Source organism: Trichosurus vulpecula, chromosome 5 (genome assembly GCF_011100635.1).
Source record: "Trichosurus vulpecula isolate mTriVul1 chromosome 5, mTriVul1.pri, whole genome shotgun sequence".
NCBI lineage: Eukaryota > Metazoa > Chordata > Mammalia > Diprotodontia > Phalangeridae > Trichosurus > Trichosurus vulpecula.
In genome coordinates, this window is record NC_050577.1 from 296,920,793 (window position 1) to 296,938,855 (window position 18,063).

An 18,063-nucleotide genomic window follows, 5' to 3' on the forward strand; every position below is an offset into this window, starting at 1 on the left:
CCAAGACAGAAAGAGGGCACCTGTTAAGGAGGGTGGGGTCTTCTTGACCCCAGCCTGGGGAAGGATCAGAGGCTTGGGGCTGGGAACCCCTCAGAGATCCATGTGTCCATTCATCTTAGTGATGAGGAAACCGAGGCCCAGTGAGCTGCTGCCCTTTTCTGGCAGACCTCCCTCCCTCTGATGCACCCATCTTGCCATTCCACAACTCCATCCCACTTCCTTCATTCGATGTGTTTTCAGTGTTCAAAGGGGGCACAGAGGGGAAATCAGGTGATGCTTTTTCAGTTCTACCACAAGAGATATTGACTCATGACCTCAGGACTGCTCTGGGCCCAAGGTCCTTCCTTCCAGCTCTAAATGCCATGATTCCAAGATTCAATCCTCTCATTCCATACGAGGCCCCTGATGCCCGGGGAGCAGAACAGAGCCACAGGCCAAAGCTTACACCAACACAAGCACGAGCAGGGGAGGCTTCAATCCAAGACATTTATTCTGGTTTGAGGATTCACTCTTGAAGAGGGGTGGAGGTGGGGGGGGGCCACCCAGAACCCCTCTTCTTACCCACATCTTCTGTGGGGGGGGGCACCAAGAGCCAGGCCCCAAGGAGCAGCTTACAACATTTCCTTGTCCAAAATAATAAATTAACCCTTGCTTAAGAACCAAGCCAATGGAAAAGGGAGGGGCGGGAGAAGAGAATGGGCCCAACAGAGAATGGACTTTGGGAGTTTCCTGGGCTGGGGCAGCAGACTGGGGGCAAAGTTGGCTCTGAACTTCCTCCTTCTCGGAGCTGAGTGGATTCTCTCTTGGGAAGGTAAAGCAGGGTCAGGGACTGATGGGAATTTGCAGCCTGAGAGTAGGCGCAAGGGTCGTCTCCCAGAACCACTCCAAAGGGGGAGGAGGAGCCATGTCAGCCTGGGGCTCCCTGCCAAGGCAGCTGGGGCCTCTGGAGGTGAGGCTGAGAACAGACTCTATTTTCAGACCTGTCTCCAGGGCCTCCTCCAGCTTCACACTCCCTCCAGCTCCCCAGGCCCCCCCCATCCAGGCTCCTCAAAAGAAATAGATTCCTGTCCAGTGTTCTTGTCAGGAAATACCCACCCCAGTGGCCCACCTTGGCAAAGGGGGGCTCTGGAAGTGAGGATGGCACTAGGCTGGTCCTCTGGGGATCTGTCACCTGATGGAGGATGTGAGGGAAGGGACAAGGCATAAGGAGGTTGGTGGTTCTGGTCAACACTTTAAGGCAGTAACGGCGAGAAGAGAGGACCCCAAGCTTGAGGTGTGGAGGCCTCAGGCTGGGAACACCCCAAGTCCCTCAGAGCGGGGTGGGACAGGATGCCCCTCCATACAGGTACTCATTCTGGGCAGGCCACCCAAATCCCAGGCACTGTTCCTCGAAAGGTCTTTGAGGTGAGGTGGGGTGGGGGGTTGGGCAGGGGCAGTGCTCCCCTCCCCCAACTCCTCCTGTCAGCCTCAGGGGGTGAGGAGCTGCTGGACCAGCTTCTGTAACTGATCCCGCTGCTCATAGATGTAAACCTCGGTTTCCCAGAGGGCATTCACCAGGACCATGTCGCTGACCTCGTCCAGCATGATATCTGTTCCCAGCTGGGGGTTCAGTCTGTTCAGGGGAGGGGACAGCAGTCAGCGGTGGGTGGGAGATGGAGACGGGTGAGGGCTAAGCCTCTGGAGCCCATGATGGGCAGAGACAAAGGGGAACGAGCTGGACCCTCACTTTAATGAGCCAACGTCCATTAAGTGGCTCCTCGGTGTGGGGCAGGGTGGGTCTGATGGGGTGAAGGGGTCAGAGCGGGAGGAAAGATGAGCTGGAAGAGGGCAGGCAGGAAGAAGGCACTCAGGGCTGAGGGGACCCCAGGTACCTGAAATAATGGATATCGACCATCTCGCACCACGCTCGGGCCCGGTCCACTGCTCGCCCGTCAGGATCTGTGCACTGCAACAAAAGGCCTGGGTGAGCGCCCTGGCACTCATGGTGTACTCCAGGGCACTTTAAGTCTTCCCAACTGAGAATGATCTGTTCTCAGGTGCATGGGATTAGATGGTGCCAGGCACCCCTCTCCCCCAGTGCCCAGCACACCACGTGCCTCACTGCTGAGAGAGGGTGGGCTACAGATACAGATACTATCCCTGCCTCAGTTTCCTGTGTTTAACTATCTCCTCTGTTACAAGGGACAATGCTTTGGGTGGGTGGTGTGTTACTGGGCACATGATGGCAGGTAAAGCCAAATACACTAGTTAAAGCATTTTTAACATGAGGAAGGAGGTATATCCCCCTGCCCCAGCCCCACATGTGCCACGCCCTGGCATGTATCCCCGGGGAAAGGCTTTGGGGAGGTACTCACGCAATCCACCACCATTTTGCCCAGCTCCCTGGCTCCAAAGACAGTGCGGGCCAGTTCCCAGGGATTGCTGGGGCGGAAGACATCCACGCAGCTCACTGGCACCTGCGGGGACTTCCCGGTCCCCAGGGAGACCACCAAGGAGAGCTTCTTCACTTTGTGACCTTGGCCCTGGGGGAGACAAGGATGGGGGCAGGATCAGCCAGGAGCCCTTGACTCAAGGGGCGGCTTGCGGGGCTGCTCAGAGCTCAGCGGATGAGGCCATCAGAGAGCCAACATGTTCAGGGAAAATGTGGCCAGGCCCAGGTTAGACAGAGTTTGTAACAACTGGCCCCCGAGCTAAGTGTTGTGGGAAAGAAGGCATCGTGGCTGGGAGCGGAAATGGTACTGGGGAGCCCAAGGCTCGGCCTTGCTTCCTCCCTTGGAAACAGCAGGGACACAGACATTCCCGAGGAAGCGCTTTGTAAACCTCACTCCATATTTTAAGGAAGAGAAAACCAAGGCTGGCGCTGGGGAAACGGAGCCCCTGAGACACAGCTGGGAGTCCTTCACACCCCAACGGAGCAGCGTCTACAAGGACGGTGGGGACTGGGACGGGGCCAGAGTGGCCGTGGGTGGGGGCCTCTGGCTGCCCCACTCCCTGCCTCCTTCGGAGGCCTGCAGTCCACTGGCTCACCCCACTCCCATCTCCCACTTTGGGGCATTGGTTCCTCAGCAGGCTGTCTGCTCCCCCGACTCATCCTTCAGATTCATGCTCCCATTGGAGAAGGAGCAGCAGTGCCCCGCCCAGGCTCTCTGGCCAGCCTTAAAGGCTCCCCCAAAGACCCCTCCTTACCCCACAATCTCCCTCACACACAGCCCTCTTTGGCCCAGCTCCTCACCAACTGGGGCCTGCATTGTCCACCTCATATGGAAGACCCTCCCTTGTGTTTAGAAGAGCACAGGTCATGGAGCTGAGAGGAAGGAGCCCAAGCTCTTATGAGAAGGAAACAGACCCAGCAGGTCCTGACTCTGCTAACCAGCTCCACAGCCCCCATGCCCTTCTCTCCTGGCCTGGATCCCTGAATGGAAGGCACTTCAGAAATGGTGACTTATAGACTGATTGGTTCCCTCCTCCCCTACCCCCCATCCGCCATCCCACCACCCTGCCCATCCCTGGCTTCCTGCAGCCTCTCCCTTCTCTGGCTCCTATGGCATATGAACCAAGTCATGGGCCCGGGCACTGTCTGGGCACCCTGGCTGCCCCTGGAGCCTCCTGAGGCCAAGCTTGGGCCTCCCCTTCCACACCCCCCACAACGTCTGAGCCCAATCAAGGCGGGACAGATGGTGGGTAGGGAGAAGCTGGACCTAAGCCTGGTCTTCTCTCTGTGCCAGAACCACAACACCTTCAGAGTGGAGAGACCCCCTATGGGGCTGCGACCCCTGCTCACAAGCACCCCCCATATATGATCTCACCTCACCCTCATGAGAGCGCCAAGGGCTAACATCCACACCCTTTTCTGATGAGGAGACTCAGGCCCAGAAAGGTTAAACACCTGGCCCAGGGTCACACAGCTGGGGAGCATCCAATATCCAAGGCCAGGGCGTGATCCTCCTTGAGCGCCCTTGCACAGACTATTGCAGGGAGCTCACTACCTCCCTCTGCAGCCCTAACCCCTTCTGGGTAACTCACCTCCCAGAAACCCTCTCCATGGTCTCTGGCACTGCCCCCGGGCCAAGCCCAGTGAACCTAACTGCCCTTTCCCTTAGTGGCCTTCCTGAGCCTCTCCCTCCTCTCTAGAACAAGCCTCCTCTGATGGCCACAACCTGGTCACCCACCCCTCTGGGTTGCCCAGAACTGACCCCAAGACTGGCACAGGGCAGCAGGGTCCTAGTCACCCTGGTCCTGGCAGGGCCGGGGGCCTCACCTTGCGGATCATGTCCTGGTTATACTCATGGATCTCGGTCATGGCGTCCAGTGTTGGGTTGTTGGCCAGGAGTCCTCCATCAAGAAAGCGCCCAATGGGCCGGAAGTAGGTGGGTGCTGCCCCACTACTGCGGGCTGCCCTCCACACCAGCTGGTCTGAGGGAGACAGAAGAGCCACCCCAAGGTGCCTGCACTAAGATCCCAGGGTTTAAGAGTATGTGTGTGAGTGTGTGTGTGTGTGTGTGTGTGTGTGTGTGTATGTGTGAGTTTGTGTGTGCACACATGTCTGGTGGAGAGGGAGGAGACTGTGGGCTGTGAGTTGGAGGGGGCCTGAGCAACCCTTCCACAGACGAGGGGTCTAAGACTCTGGGACAGGGGAGTAGTACCCAAGGACCCCCGCTGGAAGCAACCTGCCCTTGTGGCAGCCTTTCTCGGTTGAAGGGGAAGATGAGGAGGTAATGGTGGGGGTCACCTGGGCTGGGGCTGCCCGCTGCCCCTCCCAACCCCCTCTTCCCAGCCAGGCCAGGGGGCCTTCATTTACCTTGGGGCTGGGTGAGGGGTGGTAAGTTGGGGTTCTGTGCAAAACGAGGTTCATTTCTGGTCTCGGGGGCATCATAATTGCGGAACAGGTGGAGTTCGGCTGGCTGGCGGTCAGACAGGGTCCCCGTCAGCATCACCCTGGGGGCAGGGAGCCACACAGCTCATTCAGGGAAGACCCTCCCTCCATGACCCTCTGGCCTCAGCCCAGATGGAAGATCCTTTGCTATAGGAGCTCCTGAGGCAGCAGTGAACTAACTACACTATCTCGTACTGTGGTGAGTTTTTACGTGTACATGTGGAATCAAAGAATATCAGAGCTGGGAGGGGCCTGAGAACAGGGGATGGCAGAGCTGGGCTGGGAGTAGCCTTAGAACAGGGGATGGCAGGGCTCGGAAGGGTCTGAGAACAGGGGATGGCAGGGCTGGGAGAGGCCTGAGAACAGGGGATGGCAGAGCTGGGAGGGGCCTGAGAACAAGGGATGGCAGAGCTGGGAGGGGCCTGAGAACAGGCGATGGCAGAGCTGGGCTGGGAGTGGCCTTAGAACAGGGGATGGCAGGGCTGGGAGGGGCCTGAGAACAGGCGATGACAGAGCTGGGCTGGGAGTGGCCTTAGAACAGGGGATGGCAGGGCTGGGAAGGGCCTGAGAACAGGGGATGGCAGAGCTGGGAGAATTAAAAATTCTTTAGTGTAGTCTCCTTTTCATGATGGGAAAACCTAGGCCCAAAAGAAGGCATTCCTCGCCCGAGGTCTCGTGTCTTCCCAAGCAGATCAGAAGCTTGCGAAGGGCAGCACTCTGCCTCAGCTAGCTTTGTCTTTCCCAGGTTGCCTCCTGTAGGCCCTCCCTGCAGACCCATCCTGGCCCCATGTAGGCCTACATGCTCCCACTGGGCTTCCTTCCTTGCCCCAAACCTGTTCAGTTCAGGCTCAGGCCAGTGGATCTGAATGGAGCCACCATGTGGGGCCCAGAGGACCCCTGAGATCTGGGAGTTTGGGGGGGCATAGGCTTCCCTAGAACCAAGGCAGCATAAGCCCAGCTCCTGGCAAGTCTGGAGGCCCCACAGAAACCAAGCCGCCATGCTGAATCCCATGGATAAAAAGTGGTATTGAGTGATCATGCAAAGACCTCTGTTAACATCAGAGGGAGGACTCAGCTTCGAGGCTGATCAGCGAGAGGACCAGACTCTGTGCTGCATCACCCTCACCAAGTCATCTCTTCTGCCTGCGCCTCGGTTTCCTCACCAGTAAAGGGGAGGGGGTGGGCCCAATGGCCTCCGAGGCCCCTTCCAGTTTTAGAGCCAGGACTTCCTAGCAGAGCCCAGTGGATGGACCTAGGTCTGGAGTCAGGAAGAACCAGGTTCAAATCCAGCCCCAGACACTGACGAGCTGTGTGACCCTGGGCAAGTCCCTTCACAGCTCTCTGTCTCAGTTTCCCAAACTGTAAAGCAGCACCTCCCTCTGGGGTGGTTGTGAATACCAGATGGGATCATATTTGTACAGCGCTGAGCACAGTGGTGGCACATAGTAGGTCCTAAGAAAAGTGTGTTCCCTTCCCCCTTTCATTAGTTTATAGCAATGGTTTAAGGACTGAGTTAGTGGGGCTCTGGCCCCTGGTCTAGTGATGGTCACAAATGCTGCCAATCTTGCCACAGAGGAGCTGAATGCCCCCTGCCTGGCCTGGACACAGGGCAGGACAAAGGTGATGGTGCCCAGCCAGGGCCTCAAGCCTCTTCGGCTTCACTCACCTCACCCCAAATGCGGCCTCCCCGCAAGTGGGGCAGACTTACTTGGGTCTCTTGATGTCCGTCATCTTGGTGTGCTCCCCAAATTCCCTCTTCAGAAACTCCTCCAGTGGGCCTGACTCATAAGGCCTGGAGCCGCGGAACACCTCGTCCTTCATGCGGAAGTAGAGGCCACGCATGTAGGCCATGGACTTGCCTGGGACAAAAGGCCGAGGGGGTCAGCAGCCACCTCCAGGGGGCAAAGCTTGGGGAGAGGAGGGAATTGGTGGGCTAGCATGGGGGCAATCCTCCCCAGGGTGAGAGGCTGCGGGGCAAGCTGGGCACAGAGGCAGGACACCCTGGACTCCAGACCCACCTCAGCCACTTGCTAGCTGTGTGACCCCGAGCAGCTCCCTTACCCTCTCTGTGGGCCTTATTCACTAAGCTCTAGATGGCCCGAGTCTCCTTCGTTGGCTTTGGCGGGAGGGTCAGTGAGGCCCATGTTCTCATTCTCCCCCAGGGTCTCTGTAACCCCAGAGCCCAGCATGCTCCTCTGACTGTGGGCGGGGGGGGGGGGGGGGGGGGGGGGGAGGGGCTTCACAATCCTCGGGTGATTGTTGGCTCTTGGTGGAAGTGAATCCCACCGAGCTGAGCCCAAGCTGTATCAGCCTGGAAGAGCACCTGGTCCCTCCCCGGCCCCCTCACCGTGCTGGATGGCGAGAGCCAAGATCCCGCCCGTGCTGGTCCCGGCCACCCAGTCGAAGAGGTCCTTGGTGGGGATGCCAGCGGCCTTCTCGATGGCCATGAGTAGCTGGATGAGGACGAGGCCCTTCACTCCTCCACCGTCCAGACACAGCAGGTGGTCGTGGCTTGAGGGGAGAGGATGGAAATGAGGGAGCCTGAGGCCCCAGGCTCCCCGTCACTCTGGGTGGGCCTTCTCAGGACAGCAGCCACAGTACAGAGTGGTGGTAACAGATGGAAAGGGTGGGGGGGGGGGCTTCATCAAGGTCATGGGCTCCTCACTGAGAGGCAGCAAAGGACAGCAGAGAGCCAGGATAAGGTACCCAGGAGACAGTCAAAGCAGCCAGGAAGCCCTGAGTTCGAACCCTGCCTCAGACACTTCCTTGCTGCGTGGGCCTTGGCAGCTCATAGAAAGCGTGACTGATTGGGTAAGCTCATGAGTGGGCCAGTCCTCAGTGGGAGATGTAAAGAGACACAGCAGGGGAGTGGACAGGATGAGAAGGCCTGGAGGCCTGGGTCTGCGCTGCTAGAGAGAGAGAGAGCAGCCAAAGAAGGAGTGAAATGGGGTGGGGACAGATACAAATGAGAGAAGAGGCAGAGGAGGGGAGACAGAACCCTTGGAGGAGAAGCTGGGCCCTCAGGGAAAGGGAGCCTCCTCTCCTGGGCTTGACGCTGGCAGCAGAGGCAGGTGGGGCTGGGGGACAGTCTCCCTGAGCCCAATGAACCAGTCCCACCCGAGGCATGGCTCCGGCCCTCCCACCATCCCCCCCTTAGTTCTTTCCAACCTTGGATGGATCCTAGGGCTGGGGCCTTGGGGGGCAGGGGGCCTATACTGGGGGAGCAGAGGTATTTCTGATGTGTGCAGAGAGGTCTAGGTCCCTTTTCTTTGGTCAGGTCAGAGGATTCTAGGGCTGCAGCTGAAAGCCCTCAGGCCCACCAAGCCCCGGTCCCATATTTTACAGGCAGGTATAGGGGGCACACAGAAACCTGGGGCAGCCCAGCTCATCTTTCCAGCAGCCCCGTGAGGTCTGCATTCCCATTTTACAGATGTGGAAATCATGGCCCAGACAAGTGAAGCGATTTGCCCAGAGTTCGGACTGAAATAGGAATGTGGGTCTCTTGACTCCAGGCCTGGGACTGTCTAATGACTCTGGGGGAGGGGCAGGAAGCCAGGAAGACCCCTTCCTGGGACAGGGGTGCGGACCCCCTGAGGACTCAGGTTGGAGAAGGGCCACCTGGACCCAGAGGCCTGCACAGACAGGTCAGCCTGTGAGTGGCCCCATGAGGCTGATCCAGAGACCTCAGTTTCCATCCTGGCTCTCATGCCTCCCTCAGGGTGACCAACAGACACATACAGAAACACATGCTTAGAGGTGGCAGGGATCTCAGTGCTACCACCTGAGCTGGCCTGGACCTGATCAGGGCTGCCCTCCAGCAGGCAGGGCCCTCCACTGTCCTGCCAGCAGATTTCCAGGGACAGGGAGCCCCCCACCCCACCCCAGCCTCTGCTCTGCCCCACACTTACGTTCTCCGCTCATCCCTCATAGAACTCAGGATGAAGTTGGGCTTCCGGGACCGAGAGAGGTGGACAAAGTCCTGCAGCTCTGGGAGGGCACAAAGGGATGGAGATTAGGGGTCAGCCCACCAGGGAGGGCAGGACACCTACAGCTATCTGGGGGCTTCCTGCCTATATGAGTCACTTTACCTGTGTGGGCCTTAAGCTACCCACCTGTAAAATGGGGGCCTTGGGCTCCGTGAGCCCTTTGGCGGGGGGCTCTATGACAATGTCGGGGCAAACCAAACAGGCCGGAAAGGCCTCCTCCCTGCAGCCGCCTTCCACCTCCCATCTTCTTGGGTTCATGGGATTTGCAGTTGGCAGTGACCTCAGGAATGGCTGGGCCACAAGCTGGACAGGACCTCACATTTTACAGATTAGGAAACTGAGGACCAGAGAGGTTAAATGATTTGCCCAAAGTCACACAGCTAGTAAGTCTTGAAGCAGGATTTGAACCCAGATCTTTCTGACTCCAAGGCCAGGTCCCTGTGCCCTAGACCCACAATGCCTCTCAAAGCAGAGATGGGCAGGGACTTGAAAAACCAGAGTTTTCTGACTTGTCACTGCCCCAGGCTGGGTCTTGCTCCTCTCCAATCCCATGTTCTCTGGAGCTCATCTGTCTGTGAGCAGTCTCGAAGCACAGAGGCCACATGGTTTTTCCTCTGTCTCTCCACTGCTGAGCGGGGCATATTTTTTTGTTCTGAATCCAGTTTAATCAGTGTGGAGAACTTCCAGTATACAAAGCCCCAGAGCTTTGCCTCAGAAGTGGGACAGCTTGGCTAGCCTGACCTGGCCAAGAGGCGTCAGAGGCAGCTCTTGAACTTGGGGCTTTCTGCGCCCAGTGGGCCCCGGAGTGGGGGAGCTCACTGCTGGGCTCCCAAGTCTCCTTACTGTTTTAGGGAGGACAGAGTCAGACAGAAGCTTCCTCCCCTCTCTCCCCCACAGGCCCTGGCTCATCCTCACATTCCTGTCATGGACCCTCCCCCACAAAGGCTGCTCCCGAACCATATGGCCCTTTGCTGGATAGCAGAGCGGATCCTCCCTGCCTTCTGCTGACCACTGTCCTTGGTATCCTAATCCTCCCTTCTCTGCCTCTTGGATCCAGACCTGACTCCACTCACTTCCCCCTTGGCCAGAGCAGTAAGGTTGGGGTTCAAGCCCCAGACCACAAGCTGGATCATTATAAAGAGCCCCAGAGCATTAGCAACGGCCAGCAGCATCGTTCTATGGACACAAACAGCAGCGGCAGCCCCTCTGCGTGGTTAGCTCCAGCATCCCCAGCCCCAAGAGCTCAGCAAGCAATGCCCCCTAGAGCAGGCTGTCCCCTCGGTCAAGCCCTGCACCCAGAAGAGCACTGGGGAGAAACCAGGAGGCAGCTCGTCTGTCCTCGCCTCCTCTGGGAGCAGGTCCAGGGGCCAAGTACCATGAGAAGGGGAGATACAGCTCAGAAGAGCCTGGGGGGCTGGAGATGTGTGAGGAGGAGGGAGAGGGGAAAGGGAGAGGTGAGAGCGGGGAGCAGGGAAGGAGAAGAGGGAGGGGAAAAGGGGAGGTAGGGAAAGGGAAGGAGAGGGAAGGAGGAGGAAGGAAGGGAGAAGGAGGAGAGGGAGGGGGAGCACAGGGCTGGCTGAGAGCTAAGAGCACAGGATCTGGAGCCATAAAGGAACTTAGATCAAGGCCAACACTTTCATTTTACAGAACTGGAAATTAAGGCCCAGAGGGGCTGGGAGACTTTGTCAAGGTCACAGGAAGGAGGAGCAGTGTCAGCATTTTCAACTTGATGCTCTGCCTCTAAATGCAGGGAAATGAAGGGAAGGGGGAGGGACGTGAGTGCGTGTGTGCGTGTGTTTGTGTGTGCATGTGTGTGTGTGTGTGTGGGCATGTGTATGCGTGTGTTTGTGTGTGCATGTGTGTGTGTGCGTGTTTGTGTATGTGTGCGTGTGAGTGTGTTTGTGTGTGTGTGGGCATGTGTATGAGTGTGTTTGTGTGTGCATGTGTGTGTGTGTGGGCATGTGTATGCGTGTGTTTGTGTGTGCATGTGTGTGTGTGCGTGTTTGTGTATGTGTGCGTGTGAGTGTGTTTGTGTGTGTGTGGGCATGTGTATGAGTGTGTTTGTGTGTGCATGTGTGTGTGTGTGGGCATGTGTATGCGTGTGTTTGTGTGTGCATGTGTGTGTGTGCGTGTTTGTGTATGTGTGCGTGTGAGTGTGTTTGTGTGTGTGTGGGCATGTGTATGAGTGTGTTTGTGTGTGCATGTGTGTGTGTGCGTGTTTGTGTATGTGTGCATGTATGTGAGTGCGTGTGTGTTTGAGTGTGTGTGTGTGTGTGTATGTGTGTAGGAGAGAGGTAGGGAGAAAGACACATACAGAAGGAAGGAGGGAGGAAGGAAGGGAGAGACAGAGGGAAGCAGGGAAGGACAGAGAGATGGAGGGCAGAGAGACAGAGACAGAGAGAGAAAAAGGGAGAGAGAGAAGAGGAGAGGAGGGAGGAGAGAGAAAGAGACAGACAGAGTGAGAAGGGAGGGAGAGAGGGAAAAGGGGCAGGGAGAAAGACAGAAACAGAGACAAAGAGACAGAGACAAAAGGAGGGAGAGAGACAAAAATGGAGAGGGAAGGGAGGACAGAGGAGGGAAGGGAGAGAAGGGAAAGAGAAGGGGGGCAGGGCAGGGAGCACGTGCTAGAGCTAATCCTGTGACACGATTGGGCTTCCCAGCCTCTCTACGCCCAGGATGTTACCGGTCCGCTGCTGGGCCCCAGACCCCTCTGGGGGCAGGCTGGCCGTCCAGCCTGGCTTAGTGGCTGCCTGTGAAACCAAGAGACAAGAAAGGGTGTGTGGTGGCAGTTCTAGGCAGGGCCTGGAGGAGGAGATGAGACAGACGTGTAACTGTGGTCTGTCCAGGCCTGCTCTCACTGATTACAAGCTGGCTCTGTCTCAGCCAATGCCTCTACCTGGGGCTCTCAGGAGCCAGGGTCAGCTCTGGCCTGCCCTCCTTCTGAGCCAGGTCAAATGGGCTAAATCTCTCAAGGGTTTCTTAGACTGAGCTAGAACCTGGGATGTCTCTTAAATGAGTCTGGAACCAGGAATGTCAAAGCACTCAGAACTGGAAAACACTAGGGATGACTTAGTTCAGCCTCCTCCTAGAGAGAAGGAGACGGGGCTGGGGTGGGGGTGGGGGGGCGGAGAGGAAGGGCTGGCCTCAGTCTGCACTCAAGGCAAAGAGCCAGGAGGTCTCTGACTCCATGGCCTCAAGGCAGGCCCAGATCCCTCCCTACAGAGGCTCTCAATGCAGTGGCCGCCCAAAGAGTTCATGGGTCAGAAGAGGGAGCTCAGCTGGGCCCCCAAGGGCCCCCAGGTGGGTTCTGCTCAGCGGGTTTGCTTTGGGTTCTGGCTCAAACCATCATCTCTGAGGTGCCCTGGCCTCAAGGGAGACCTTTGGCCTCCCTCTGCCTCCTCTGGTAACAGTGAGGGAAGAAGGACCTTGGGGGCACCCACACCAAGGTCCTTGCCTTTCTACTATCTGAGAAGCTGCTAGGAAGCTCTGGTCCTATGGGTGTCAGGCCTAGACACTACGCCCCATGGGGGATCCGGCCCTGGGCCTCGAAGGCTGCCACCCCTCAGGTGGCACCCTGCTCCCTCCACCTAGGGAGAACACCCTGGCTCTTTCTGCCTTAGTCTGGCTGACAGAAGAAGCTGCAGAGAAGGAAAGAAAAGGAGACAGAGCGGATGGATGAGGAAAGGCCTACCTATCTCACGCATGGGCATCCGTGGGGGCAGCGGTCTGTCCTGGGAGGAAGTGGAAGGCTGTGAGACCTCCAGGGGTGCCCCGGGGGCTGTGAGATGGTCAGCCCCTATGGTTTTCAGCAGAGCCAAGAGCGAATTCCTGGTGACAACTGGTCACGGTTCAGGGCCAAGAGGTCAAGCGGCATCAGAGATAAGCACCAGAGCAAGTGAGAGGCTCGTTCCACACCAAGGCCCCCTTCCCAGTCCCCGGCTTCCTGGGTTTGCGGGGGTAGGGGGTGAGAAACAGGGTGGCCTGACCCCAGTGGCTCCACCGGCATCATGGGCCACCTCGGGACCCCCAGCCTGAGGGGCCTGGCCATGGGAGCTGCCAGAGAAACCACAAGGGGCCAGAGGCAGAATCCAGGCAGGGACAGAATGGCAACTTTCTCCTTCAGTCTCTCTGGGAGTGTCACTTCTTCCCTCAAGCCAAGTGACACAGCAAAGAGATGACCTGTGACCCCCAGGCTCCCTCTTCCTGCTACTCTCAAAGCCCCTGAATCCCAGAGTCAGGCTTCCAGGTAAGTGGAGGTCAGCAGTCTTAGTCTGTTAGCTCCATGTCACAAAAAGGGAGCAAGGAATCTCTCTGTCTCTGTCACACACACTCATGCACTTGCGCACACACACACTCACCCCCACACATTCATACACACACTCATGCACTCACACGTGCACGTGCACACTTACCCCTACACATTCACACACACAGACTCACCCCCCCCCCACATTCACACACACACACCCTCAAGTTTCTACTTCCAGTTACCCTGAATCCTCTGGGACTGAGGTCTATCTTGACCATATAATGTAAGTGGGTGGAGGGAGAAGTGTGTACGTGTGCTGAGTTGGTCACGGTGTGTGTGGCCCTGGACTCAGCACTCCTGCACATGCCAGAAGTCCCTGAGCATCCCCTACGGCTCAGGCCTCTGGGGAGCCACAGGGGTGGGCGGATGTTTCCCTCCCTACTTGGTCTCTCCTCATATGCTCTGGATTGAGCCATTTCCCTCCATGCTTTTGGGCTGACAGATGGACATCTGTACCTGCTGCCTCCCCCTTAGGATGGAAGCTCTCAAGGGAAGGCCCTATTTTTGCTTTTCCATGTCCCCAGTCTTTGCTGAGTTCCTGGCACATAGTAGATGCCTGATCCATGCTTGCTGAGGGAATGAATGAACCTGCAGGGAGCCTGTGGGTGAGGTTGTAGCTAGGGAAGCAGAGAGGTTTTGAAATCAACCAGTGGTTGGGGAGCCCTGCCCCAGGGGAGAGGTTTTCTGGGGAGCCCCCCAGGCTGTAGTCTTGAGTGGCTCTGGGAGTGCCCTCCTCCTTCTCCCCTCGGGGGATGAGCACCCACCTTTGTGTACCCTCGATGCAATCATGGCAGGAGTCTCTCCAAAGTCATTCGGGGTATCCGCCTCGGCACCAAACACGATGAGGGCCTTGATCATCTCTATGTTGTCTTTCTGTAAGGAAAGAAGCTCAAGAAGGGGATGGTCTCCTGTGCCCCACTCCTAGGCACTTGGAGCGGAATATCCCCAGCAGAGGAGTGACTGTGGTCTAGGGGGGACCTGATGGCCTGTCAGGGGGAAGGGGGATTCAGCCCATTTTCTCTACCCCGCTCCCTCACCCCGGAATACTAGGCAGGCACCATGGATAGAAATGAGAGGCAGACAGTATGAGGAAGAATGTCCTCTTCATCAGAGCTATCCTGGGGCTTGGTAATAACTCTGACAGGTGTGGGAGCTCTCCTTCAGCGCTTGGATGGGCCAAGTTTTCCCTGAGAGGTTGCCTTCTCCAATCCTCCCTGGTTGAAAGCCTCCTCTCCCTCCTTAAAGCTTTCCAAGGCACCGTGTCTGCAGCCCTCCTGGGCCTGCCCCCACCTGGAGCCCCTACATTTCTGGGCACACTACATCCTCCCTGGGGGCAGGGACACCCTCAGGGATGCCATGGAGGTATAACTCTTGCTTCAGAGTTGGGTTAGACTGGGCAGCCATGGAGAGCCCTTCCATGAGAGTCCATGATTCCATGTTCCTCCCCAGGACAACAGCTATGGGGGTCCAGTAGGGCCCCCAACAGCAACTCCACTTGGTGCCTTTGGACAACAGACTCAAAGAGAACCCTAGCTTTGAGGTGGCTGAGTCCCACAGTGGACAGAGCATTGGGCCTTGAGACAGGAAGACCCAAGCGCAAATCCTGACCCAGATGGGTGACCCTGGCCAAGTCACTTACCTCCTCAGACTCAAGTTTCTCATCTGTAAACTGCGGGTAATAATAGTACCTACCTCCCAGGGCTATTGTGAGGGTCAAATGAATACATACATATATAAAGTGCTTTATGAATGCTACCTCTTATTATTAACCCCAGGCAAGGGGGAGAGGTAGAGGAAAGAGCCTAAAATATCTGTTATCCTCACTCCCTATCCCAGCCAGGCCATCCCTGACTTCTGAAGTGTCACTTCTCAGTGCTGTGTGACATTTTCGAGGCCAAGAGAGCAAACCGGAAGCTTAGAGATGGTAAGAATTCACCCTAGGGGTGTGCCCATCACTTCCTGGGACTAGACCAAGGGGGAGGAGGAGGCCCTGTCATGGGCCTAGTGCAGAAGCCTGGATGGCCACAGGTAAGACTATGCCAGGACAGCCACACCACAATGAGCCCCAGGATCCATCCTAGCCCGAGGCCACCGGCTAACTGTCCTCCCTAAAGCCAACCTCTGTGGGTGACCCCAACCACCTGTGCTGCCCCGGGGAATCCAACCAAGGTCTGCCATCCAGACTCACTGCTGATTTCACTGGTCTGAGAGGATGGCATCAACAGTACTGGATCCCAGCCCCAGCCCGGCCTCTCTAAGAGTGATGTCAGCACAGCCAAATCACTTCCCCTCGGGGTCGGCTTCATCTTTAAAATGGAGATGATTCCACATACTATCTAGCTCGCAAGACTGTTCTAAGGAGGGTGCTTTGTAAACTTTACAATACTCTACAAATGTAAGCAAATGATTACGTTGTACTTGGAAGTGTGGGATGTGGTCTGCTCGCCTTAGTAGCTAATGTTCTGCAACTTAGTAGCTATTATTCCATAACTTAGTAGCTAGTGTTCTGCAACTTAGTAGCTACAATTCCATAACTTAGTAGCTACTGTTCTGCAACTTAGTAGCTAGTCTTCTGCAAATGTAGTAGCTAGTGTTCTGCAACTTAGTAGCTAGTGTTCTGCAACTTTTGTAGCTAGTCTTGGAGAATTGCTATGGCTGAAAAATTAATCACCACACAGCCAACCTAGGACTTAGTTTTTCCAAATCAAGTTTGGCTGGTCATTGAGACAAGATATAGAATCTGTCACTGGCCCAAAGCCTTCCTAGCTTAGTAGGACCTACCAGTATTTGTGCTCAATTGGCATAACTTCTTGAAAACCCAGGGTCATGATGAGACATTGGAGAAGGACTTAGGTGGTGTTATAATGATTATCCATAAAACAAAAGGGTTGTGCTAAGCAATTTATAGAGTTCTTCCCAGCCCTAACACTCTATGTCCTTCCCAGCTCAAACACCCTCAATCTTCCCCATCCAGTTTGGCACTCAATGCTCTTGTCATCATTCCAGGCAGTGCTGTCCCACGGGGGTGATGAGCTCTATATGGCAACTATCTGCTGGGAGAACTACCAGCTCCCTTTACTTGCCCTAAAAATAATTTCTTCCATATTTTGGATTTGACCTTCTAATCCTAGTTGCCTGATGTTGAGATGAAAAAAGACTGAATTTGCCTTTTTCAAACTATTATGATTGTAGACTTCGGTCTCATGTCTTTCTCATCCTTCCAACCTGGAGAGGGAAGGAAAGAAGCGGGGAAAGGAAGGGAGCAGGCAGCTGGGCCAGAGACGGGGAGATGAAGCACTTTTTTTTTAAACACCTTTCGGACTCATCTGAGTGGCACAACTGATCAGTCCCTTGCTCTTTTATCTGGAAATGCTCAGAAGGTCTAGGTATGTGCCCATGTAAGCATATACACAAACACGCTCTGTAATTTCTGAACTGGAAAGGACCTTGGAGCCCCAGGTTAAGCTCCTTGATTTTAGAGGTAGGGAAATGCACAGGGGTCTGAAGCCTCACTGCCAATTGGTGGCAGAAGAATCTGCACAAACAAAGGTTCCAAAGCTCCACATGCCTTTTTTCCCTTTCATTTGTCACTTGCAATCACCCTGTGAGGTTTCCAGGTGAGAAGGCTGGGGCCCGGAGCAGTGAGGGCAGACACGGGGTGCTGTAGTCTCGCTTTTCCAATTCCAAGGCCAGGCTAGCCTTTGGCCTCTTGACTGAAATGCAGGTGTCCTAACTCAGGTCAGGCCAGTGCTGTAACCATTACCCCACACTGCCCCACCCCTTGGTCATGTCTATTACATGTGGGCTTCCTCTCCAGCTCCATTGTGTAAGCTTCTTAGGAGCAGCAGCTGTACTGGTCTCCTCTGGGCCCAGCCAAGGCTGACCGCCAATCCCGCCTCCCGAAGTCTTCCTGGACCAGCCCAGTGTGGATCCACCCCTTCTAAGCCCTTATCACACTGTCTTGTCTTGTTATGGAACTCTCCCACACATATGTGTGACCTCCCCACCCCCACCCCCCACTGTCACCACTGATACAAGCTCAAAGGCAAGTTGCTCTCCCCGCCTCCCAGCCTCAGTTTCCTCCTCGAGAACATGGGACAGGATTGGGATCTCCAAGCTCCTTGCTCTAAAGTGCTATCTCTAATTCTTACCTTCTCCCTCCCTTATTGCAACAGGCCCTGCAAGCTGCCTTGCCCAGAGTGACCATAAGGACAAAAGGCATCCCATAAGCTGACCCTGAACTTTCCTCACAACGACCCAGGGAAGCAGAGGCAGCCCATGGGTAGATTCCGCCCATTTTACAGATGAAGAACAAGGGGATCCAAGAGGCTCGGGGTGATGTGCCCACGATGCCCCCCACCACTGCACAGTAGGGCTGAGGCTCAAAGCGAATGCTCAGTGACTGCCTTGGATGACTGATTAATCAACTGCTTGATAGGGACCGGCTCGAGGGGAGGCTGGGAGAGCCTGGAGCCCGACGGCCTCACCAGCATGGCCAGGTGCAGCGGCGTGTTGCTGTGCTCCCCGCGGGCCCCAGCATTGGCGCCATAGGTCAGCATCACCATGACACAGTCAAAGCGGTCCCGCATCACTGCGATATGCAAGGCCGTGTCCCCCGTGTTGCTGACGCTGTTCACGTCGCAGCCCCGGTTCAGCAGCATCCGAGCCATCTGCAAGAGGGGAGAGAAGGGCGGGGACGGTCATGGCACCCCATGCTGCCCCATGGCCACCCTGACGGCTCAGAGGCCTGGCTGAAGGCACACGGCGGTGCCTCTCGGTCCTGGGCTGCCTGCTCCCGAGCCATCGCCGACAGTGCCCTTGTGGGAAGAGCAATCCATTCAGCGACAGTGGGTTCCTTCAGTTTAGGCCCCACTGCCCTCCCTTCTGAGCAGGCC

At 56.4% G+C, this 18,063-nt stretch overlaps 1 protein-coding gene across 7 annotated transcripts in view; it reads right to left on the reverse strand.

The window, feature by feature from the left end:
- Nucleotides 1–467: 467 nt before the first annotated feature.
- Nucleotides 468–18,063, reverse strand: part of PLA2G6 (phospholipase A2 group VI) — a 40,165-nt gene continuing 22,569 nt past the window's right edge. For 6 of the 7 annotated variants that reach the window (XM_036759232.1, XM_036759235.1, XM_036759234.1 and 3 more), the window contains exons 7-17: nt 17,656–17,838; nt 13,933–14,041; nt 12,551–12,697; nt 8,782–8,860; nt 7,221–7,384; nt 6,582–6,732; nt 4,799–4,935; nt 4,259–4,413; nt 2,355–2,522; nt 1,872–1,945; nt 468–1,612 (exon numbers count right to left, since the gene is read on the reverse strand). In XM_036759232.1, the coding sequence (XP_036615127.1) occupies nt 1,468–1,612; nt 1,872–1,945; nt 2,355–2,522; nt 4,259–4,413; nt 4,799–4,935; nt 6,582–6,732; nt 7,221–7,384; nt 8,782–8,860; nt 12,551–12,697; nt 13,933–14,041; nt 17,656–17,838 (1,512 nt within the window). In that variant the 3' untranslated portion in view covers nt 468–1,467. The remainder of the gene's footprint in view (nt 1,613–1,871; nt 1,946–2,354; nt 2,523–4,258; nt 4,414–4,798; nt 4,936–6,581; nt 6,733–7,220; nt 7,385–8,781; nt 8,861–12,550; nt 12,698–13,932; nt 14,042–17,655; nt 17,839–18,063) is intronic. The other variant, XM_036759237.1, reaches the window with a different exon arrangement.